The sequence below is a fragment of the Mandrillus leucophaeus genome, unplaced genomic scaffold (genome assembly GCF_000951045.1).
Source record: "Mandrillus leucophaeus isolate KB7577 unplaced genomic scaffold, Mleu.le_1.0 Scaffold107, whole genome shotgun sequence".
NCBI classification, from domain to species: Eukaryota; Metazoa; Chordata; class Mammalia; order Primates; family Cercopithecidae; genus Mandrillus; species Mandrillus leucophaeus.
This window is the reverse complement of record NW_012098876.1, coordinates 765,834-774,853: the sequence shown is the minus strand read 5'-3', so window position 1 is coordinate 774,853 and position 9,020 is coordinate 765,834. Positions and strand designations below refer to the sequence as shown.

At 43.5% G+C, this 9,020-nt stretch overlaps 1 protein-coding gene across 1 annotated transcript in view; it reads left to right on the top strand.

Moving 5' to 3' along the window:
- The window catches only part of GPD1L (glycerol-3-phosphate dehydrogenase 1-like), a 69,420-nt gene that overhangs the window by 35,526 nt on the left and 24,874 nt on the right, over positions 1-9,020 (top strand). Inside the window, exon 5 of the mRNA XM_011985403.1 lies at positions 5,825-5,937. Within this exon, the coding sequence (XP_011840793.1) occupies positions 5,825-5,937 (113 nt within the window). The remainder of the gene's footprint in view (positions 1-5,824; positions 5,938-9,020) is intronic.

Below are 9,020 nucleotides of genomic sequence, written 5' to 3'. Positions count from 1 at the left end.
TGGCCTCCCAAAGTGCTGGGATTACAGGTGTGAGCCACCGCATCCAGCTGATTTCATTCTTTTTTAATGGCTTTTACTATTAGCAGTTTCTAAATATTCTTCTGCAAAAAATGTGTTTATATATGTATCCTAGTACATACATAAATGAATAGGTCTTATTCTTTTACAGTTAATTCTTTTATTCATCTGCAGTTTTAATGTAGCCTATGAAATTGTTATGTAATTACTTATATTTTCCCAAAAAGATTATTAACTAGTTCGTTCCAACTCAATCGTATCTGCCAGTAATCCTTTCCCAGTTCATTCTGGAAGACTAAATCTTAATCTCCAGTCTCAGTCCCTGATCCAGTCCTGGCTGTAACTCCAGCCCTGTTTGTTGTAGGAAAGTTTCTAGTTGGGTGCATTAGGCTTCTTTAGTTTGAAAAGACAGATAAAAGCACACAAGTTACGTTTCTTTCCCTCTGGCATTTCTTTACCTGGTGCTTCTATGCCTTGTCTGTGGGGTGGACTGTGGTAGGCACTGATGACCTGAATTAAATTAAGTAAAGCATTTCTGGGTGGAGTAGCTCATGCCTGTTATACCAGCTACTCGCAAGGCTAAAGCTGAGGATCTTGTGAGGCCAAGAGTTTGAAATCAGCCTGGGAAATGTAGCTGGGAGTTTCCAAAAAAGGAAAAAAAAATTTTTTTAATTAGCCTGGTGTGGTAGTACATACCTATAGTCCCAGCTACTCAGGAGACTGCCGTGAGAGGATCACCTTGAGGCTAGGAGTTTGAGGAAGGCTGTAGTCACTGCAATGGCTATGATCACGCCACTGCACTCCAGCCTGGGTGACAGCAAGACCCTATCTCTTTAAAAAAAAAAAAATTAAGTAAAACATTGAAAGTGAGATAGAATATGAAAGTGGTGTTTTAAAAATTGTTTTATATAACCTGAATTAATTAATTTTGCATTCCTGGCCTCATGGGATCCTCCTGCCTCAGCCTGCTGAAGTACCAGGATTACGGGTGCGAGCCACTGTGCCCGGCCTGTAACCTGGATTTAATCATGAGACTATCAGAATATCAGACAAGCCCAAAGTAAGGAATATGTTACAAAACAACAGGCCTATGACATCTTTGACTCTTCAAAAAAGTCAGTGTCATGAAAGACAATGAAAGGCTAAAGGAGTGTCCCAGATTAAAGAGGACTAAAGATATATTACCAAGCCAGGCGTGGTGACTCACACCTATTATCTTAGCACTTTGGGAGGCCAAGGTGGGATGATCACTTGAGCCCTGGAGTTTGAAACCAACCTGGGCAACATAATGAGATCCCATCTCCACAAAAAATAGAAAAATTAGCCAGGTATGGTGGCACACACCTGTAATCCCAGCACGTTGGGAGGCTGAGGCGGGCAGATCACCTGAAGTCAGGAGTTTGAGACCAGCCTGGCCAACATGACAAATGAAACCTCATCTTTACTAAAAATACAAAAATTAGCTGGGGGTGGTGGTGCATGCCTGTAGTCCCAGCTACTCGAGAGGCTGAGGTGAGAGGATTGCTTCAGCGTGGGAGGTGGAGGCTGCAGTGAGCAGTGATCGCACCACGGCGCTTCAACCTGGGTGACAGAGCAAGGCCTTTTCTCTAAAAATAAAAAAGGAGACATGAGCACTAAGTGCAGTGTGGGATCCTGGATTGGGCAGGGAGGGTCGCTGTGGAAGACAATGCAGAGGTGATTGGTGAGATTTGAATGTGGATTGTATGTTAGATAATAATATTATGTAAACATTACATTTTCTGTATTTGATAATTGCAGTGTGGTTATCCAGGCATCCTTTGTTGATGCATAGGGACTATTTTAAATTATGGTAGGTTCAGGAATCGTGGCCCCCTTGAGTCTTCTGTGGAGGGAAAAGATAGGGCAGCTTCAAGTCTTCAAAATCCTGTCATGGTGAACTACAGTGCCCTCTTGTGGTGAGGTCTCCCTTCGTTCTTGGGGTATACCACAGACTCTGAGACTTTTTATCCAGTCATTCCACAAATATTTTTCAAACCCTCTTATATATCAGGCATGGTGCCAAATGTCTAGAATACATAAGCTCCTTATGGATCTTCTAAGCACACAAACACATATGGAATCACAAACTAAAATAAGGGTTTTGAAGGAGTTTTATTAAATAGGTTAATTGCCTCTAAAACTTGGTGTGACAGAGAAAGGGGATTTTCCTGTCTTTGGTTTACATCGAGTTGTGGGCAGCCTTCCCACATGGGTGTCCGGCGTTATCTGTTCCGTACAGGTGCCCTGAGTCCCTGCTTGCCATGTCACTGTTTATGACTGGGGTTTGTTGTTGTTGTTGTTGTTGTTTTTGAGATAGAGTCTCACGCTGTTGCCCAGGCTGGAGTGCAGTGTAGAGATGGGATTTTTGTAGAGATGGGATTTTGTAGAGATTTTTTGTAGAGATGGGATTTTGCCATGCTGAGCAGGCTGGTCTTGAAATCCTGACCTCAAGCAATCCACCTGCCTCAGCCTCTCAAAGTGCTGGGATTACATGCGTGAGCCAACACGCTGGCTTATGACTGGTATTATATTAATAATAAAATTAATGGACTGGGCGTGGTGGCTCATGCCTGTAATCCCAGCACTTGGGAAGACCAAGGCAGGTGGATTGCTTGAGGTCAGGAGTTCGAGACCAGCCTGGCCAACATGGCGAACCCCATCTCTACTAAAAATACAAAAATTAGCCGAGCATGGTGGCACATGCCTGTAGTTCCAGCTACTCAGGAGGCTGAGGTGGGAGAATCGCTTGAGCCTGGGAGGTGGAGGTTGCAGTAAGCCGAGATAGTGCCACTGCACTCCAACCTGGGCAACACAACAAGACTCTGTCTCATAAATAAATAATAAAGTTAGTACCTCTTATCCATGATTTAAGGTAATAAATTTTAAAAGGTACCTTTGAGAAAATATGAGATTGCTGTAAATCAAGCCCACCTTTTGGATGGACACTGTGTGTTATTTGCAGCCGCAGAGGAACCCATAGACCCTACATTGTATCTATGGTAAGCCAAGAGTATGCGTTCCCCTGCCCATTCCTCAGTTTGTTCACCAGCAACCCAAGCATCCAGCTGCAGACCGCTGGATTAAAGTGACTTGAGGGAGGGGCCAGTCTGCAATGTTCAGGAGCATCTTTCATGTTAGAGGCACTGAGCAGTGGGAGGAGGGACATGGTGAGGCTGTAATATGATGTAGGGGCCAGGGGCTGGTTTACTCAACCCAGATGATGCAAGAGTGTTGCAGAGTCACCTAGACAGCCTGGTGGACTGTTTAAAAAGGAAGAGAACAGTTTGCACAAACTGACATAGTTCTAACATTTGGAAAAGGGGAACTCAGCTAAATGAAAGAACAGTAATGCTACCGAGTAGCCTGTGTTTCTAAGTATCGGGTGTAGATATTGTGTTTTATTATGAAACTTTTCAGAAAACAAAAGTAGAGCAGTATCATGAACCTCACGTGCCCATCACCCATCTTTAGAAATGAGTAACTGAGCCAGTCTCTTTTCATCCACTCCCCACCCTCTCTCAACCCTCAGATGGCCTGGATTATTTTGACATTGTGTCGCTTCTTGGTGTAATTTTAGTTGTTGACAATCTTGCTGGTTTTTTTGGCTTTTTTTTTTTTTTTTTGAGACGGAGTCTTGCTCTGTCACCCAGGAGTGCAGTGGCGCGATCTCAGCTCCCTGCAACCTCCACCTCCTGGGTTCAAGCGATGCTCCTGCCTCAGCCTCCCAAGTAGCTGGGATGACAGGTGCGTGCCACCATGCCCAGCTAATTTTTTGTATTTTTAGTAGAGACAGGGTTTCACTGTGTTAGCCAGGATGGCTTCAATCTCTTGACCTTGTGATCTGCCCACCTCAGCCTCCCAAAGTGCTGGGATTACAGGTGTGAGCCACCGCGCTGGCTGACAATCATGCTTTTTTGTGCTTTGGAAATGTATAGCTCTAATTCTGATGTATGTTTGTTTGATTTTTACTTGTTTTAACCTCTCTCTTCCCATCCCCAAGAGGTGGCATAGGATAGAGGCGCAGAGCATGGGCCCTGGCAGCCAGAGCAGTATATGGGTTAGAATTTGGGCTCTCCTTCTACCAGCTGTTTGACCACGGGCAAGTTGGCAAACCTCTCTGGGCCTCTGTTTCCCTGTCTGTACATGGAGAAAATCATAATAATAAGCATGCATGGCCAGGCGCGGCGGCTCACGCCTGTAATCCTAGCACCTTGGGAGGCTGAGACGGGTGGATCACGAGGTCAGAAGTTCAAGACTAGCCTGGCCAACATGGTGAAACCCCGTCTCTACTAAAAATACAAAAATTAGCCGGGCGTGGTGGTGGGTACCTGTAATCGCAGCTACTCAGGAGGCTGAGGCAGGAGAATCGCTTGAACCCAGGAGGTGGAGGTTGCGGTGAGCCCAGATTGCGCCACTGCACTTCAGCCTGGGTGACAGAGGGAGACTCCATCTCAAAAAAAATAAGTAAATAAAAAAATAAGCATACAAATGTCAGCTAACTCCATGATTATTACTTGGGATCTCTGAGTGCTTCTTACCACTGAAAGACTGTTTTCACATGTGATTCTCATTTAGCTGTACTATAGTATTGTTACCGATGAAGCAGAAGCTGAAGGAGGTTATATCAGAGGTTTTCATACTTGTCTGCCCATTGGAATCACCTGGGGAGTTTCAAAAATGATTGATGCCCGCTCCACTCCAGAGATTGTAATTTAACTGGTCTGAGATGAGGCATGGGCTTTGGTATTTGTGAAGATCCCCAGATGACTGTTCTGTGCAGACAGGCTTGGGAACAGCTGGTCTCCCACCTCGAGGCAGACAGAGCCCAGGTGCTGTAGTATTCAGTGTGCCTTCTGCTATCTCTGTGTGGTGACATTGATTTGGGAGCCAGGACTTGGCTGGTAAACCTTATGATACTGATTTTCAGTCTCTTTAGAGCTGGGTAGGGTGCATTTGGTTAACCTCACCCTGAACCCCACCAACCACAGCAGATTTCACATCAGGCTTTGTGTGTAAGACTTTATTTTTGTTTGTTTTTATATTTTAATCAAAGGTTTGCAAAACAAAAATGTATATATAACTATAATAAATATGTGAAAACTAGTGAACGTCATCACATCCCAGGCACTGTCCCAAAGGAGGGGAATATAGTGGTGGCAAAAACAAGTACTCTGACAGCATTTCCATCTTCTCAAATTCAGAGGAAGCAGATGATAAAACCACGTATATGTTATGTTCCCAATTTTGAGAAAAAATTTTTTTTTTTTAGACAGAGTCTCACTGTGTCAACCAGGCTGGAATGCAGTGGCGCGATCTTGGCTCACTGCAACCTCCACCTCCAGGTCCAAGAGATTCTCCTGCCTCAGCCTCCCAAGTAGCTGGGATTATAGGCATGCGCCACCATGCCCAGCTAATTTTTGTATTTTTAGTAGAGACAAGGTTTCGTCATGTTAGCCAGGCTGGTCTCAAACTTCTGACCTCAAGTGATTCACCTGCCTCAGCTTCCCAAAGTGCTGGAATTACAGGTGTGAGCCATCATGTCTGGCCAAGAAAAGCTTTAGATTCACATTCAGTCAGTTAAAAATGTAAGTCAAATTGTAAATGATCACCTCTATTGGAAACGGGATATTTTTACTTTATATCTGCTCCTATGTATTTTCTAAATATCCTATCATGAACATATGTTACTTTTATAGTAAGTAGAAAGTTATTTTAAAGGGTATTAGGTGTGAAAATTAAGATTAGAGACTACTATTAATATCCTTTTTGTCTAACCTTTTGGCAGGCAGCAAAGTAATGGAGAACGGCCTTCTCTTCAAAGAACTTCTACAGACTCCAAATTTTCGAATTACCGTGGTTGATGATGCAGACACTGTTGAACTCTGTGGTGCGCTTAAGGTAAAGTCAGCCTCAGGGGAGGAGTTCATCAAGCAAGGCAAATGTTAGCATCATTGAGTCTAATCCTCAAGAATGGGCTCTGTGTTCTGTGCACCCACATCAGCGAAGAATAGTGAATCGAGAGCCTTGTTTATCACTTCCTGTTTTGCTGCAGCCTTTCCTGGGTGGTTCAGTTCCTCTCTTACTCGTGGCTTGCTTTAACTTGTAAATATGGGGGGACTGTGATGTTTTGGTCTTTGGGAAGTTGGCAGCCTTGATATTTGGAAAGTATGGGAGTTCCTTGATGGTAGGGTTTCACCCAGGAGCAAACGATTCTATTCATTCACATTTTTCTCCCACACTTCATCCTGAGCAGGAAAAGGATCTTGTTCCCTCTGAATTATGCTACTCTACTAGTTTGGCTGGTTGTTCTTGTTAAGGGGAAAAATAATCTGCTGCTGGTAGAGGTTTTTCTAAGAATAGTTTTGTCTTTGCCCTCTAGAGGGAGAAGATGTGATTAAAGAAGCGCCCTCCATTGGCCAGGGGCTTGCTGGATTTTTGTAAGTGGAGCTGTACAGTATGCACTCTTTTGTGTCTGACTTCTTTGATTGGAGGTGTATTTTTGTTTGTTTTAATGTAAATGTTAAGAGGTACTTCATACAGAAAAGTACAAAAATAGTAAGTATATAGTTTATGTTATCTTTTTTTCCCCTCTTTTGAGGAAAAGGGAGGTCTCCACACCTGGGTTCCTGACTTGTTGACTGCTGGCTTTTAAAGCCTTAGGCACTGTCCCTCACTCTGCCGGGACTTGGGGAACAGCCAGCAGGAAGCCGTGCGGCAGCAGCTACCTGCTCCTTCCCCCTCACAATCCAAGTTGCCTTCATTTCACTACCATCTACAAAAAAGAGTGGGGGGAACAGGGAAATAAAAAGTTCTCAATGTGAATGCCCCTTTTGAGCCGCTTCTGAGTCATCTCTTTTGCAGCAAAAAGCCACCCTTCAGAAATTTGAGCACCTAGGGAGGAGGTTAGGCAATCCACCAGTCATCTGTGTGTGTTAGATGGAAGTTGCAAAGGTGAAAAGAATGCCTGTCTATGCTTTCTCATAAATTGAATACGTTTTTTTCGAGTCAGAAGTTAAAACCACTCTCTAGAATTAACATCGTGTGTATATGTGTGGTCATGATATACAATGAGCATTTTTAAAAATTGAAGCCAATTAAAAGCTTGGGCTCCTAGGGAGCACACATGCATATTTCTGAACGCCTGTGTGGGGCATTCTTTGCATTAGCGTTACATTACATGCAGGCCCAGTTACACATGTAAGACACTGACTTTGGCTGCTTTGTTTATTTTTGTTGGTAGAGATTTTTATGTGTTTTTAATAGTCCTTCATTAAACTAATTACCACTCAACAGCAGGGGGCATCATGAATGCCTAATTGCTCAGTGCTGGCCTGAGCTGCTCCAAAGCTGTTTTTAAGTGACTGGATGTTTTTGGTGGTCATGGAGAAGCTGTGAAATCCTGCCCAGAACAAAGAGTCTAGCTTGAGGTGAGGGCTTTGGAAAAGCTGCTGCTAACGGGAACCCATACTGGTCTTGTGTCTGAACTCAGAATGGCTTTCATTTTTGCTGGCAGGAAGACTGTCAGTGGATGTGCCTGCTACCTTGATGGAAAGTGATTCATGGGGGATGCAGGGAGGTGGGGGTCGAAGGCCCTTAACCAACCTCCCTGCAACTTCGCACCTAATCTTTTAAAACGAGATCGGTTACCATCATTCCTATGGGTTTGCATCAGAGCTGAGATTTTTGAAAACTGAGAAACAAGCACTTGTAGCAATTACTAAATCCAATCATTGTCTTGTACAGATAAGGAAATCGAGATCCAAAGAGCGAATGACTTTAGGGTAGCAAACACCAGCACAGTCAGAGCATGAACACGGGTTTTAAGAGTCTTAGCCTGGTTTCTTTGGTTACTACGTACAACTTGACCTTTCTGGTTAGTAACCAGGCAGCATGAATAAAACGAAGCCCTCTCTCATCAGAGCCTGCCAGAGCAAGGACACATAGCCATATGTTGCTTTCATTACATAAACAACAGTGATGGGATGTTCCCCCCAACTATAACATCATCATATTCCTTGTTTTCACACAACAGAAAGGTGTAAAGAAGGAAGTAAAAATCAAATCACTGACAATCCTACATCCTGAAATAACCTCAGTTAATGTTTGTTGTATATACCCTTCCAATGTTTTTAGTGTGTACATGTGTGTATGGCTCCTTTTTAAAACAAAAACTAGATCTTACTGTTCAGGTAGTTTGATTGTGTGTGTGTGTTTTGTTTGTTTGTTTTTAAGGCAGAGTCTCGCTCTGTTGACCAGACTGAGTGCAGTGGCACAATCATGGCTCATTGCAACCACAACCTCCCAAGCTCAAGCTATCCTCCCACCTCTGCCTCCTGAGCAGCTGGGACTATAGGCACATGCCACCATGCCCGACTAATTTTGTTTATTTTTTGTAGAGATGGAGTGTCGCTGTGTTGTTCAGACTGGTCTTGAACTCGTGGACTCAAGCAGTCTTCCCACCTCGGCCTCCCAAAGTGCTGGGATTACAGGCGTGACCCACTACGTCTAGCCATTGATGTGTTTTACTTTTTTTACATACAGTCTTTATTAATATTCTCCATACTAGCCAATTGACAAAATATACATTATCTTTTTGTACTCAAAAATGTGGAGCATTTGACTTACTAGGAAAAATATGAAAACAGCTCTCTACAAGGATAAAATAGAAAAGTCAAAGGAATTATGCATAATCATTTTGTACCAGTGCCTCTTACTACCTTCCGAATGTCCTTCACGAACTCTTAGCTGCATTCATCTCTTAGTAAGGATATATTCTTTTTAAAAATCAACTTTAAGTATAATTCATGTAATTAGGCCAGGCATGGTGGCTCACACCTGTAATCCCAGCACTTTGGGAGGCCGAGGCAGATGGATCACTTGAGTATGGGAGTCTTAGACCAGCCTGGCTGATAGAGGGAAACCCCATCTCTACTAAAAAATTACAAAAATTAGCTGGGCGTGGTGGTGCGTGCCTGTAATCC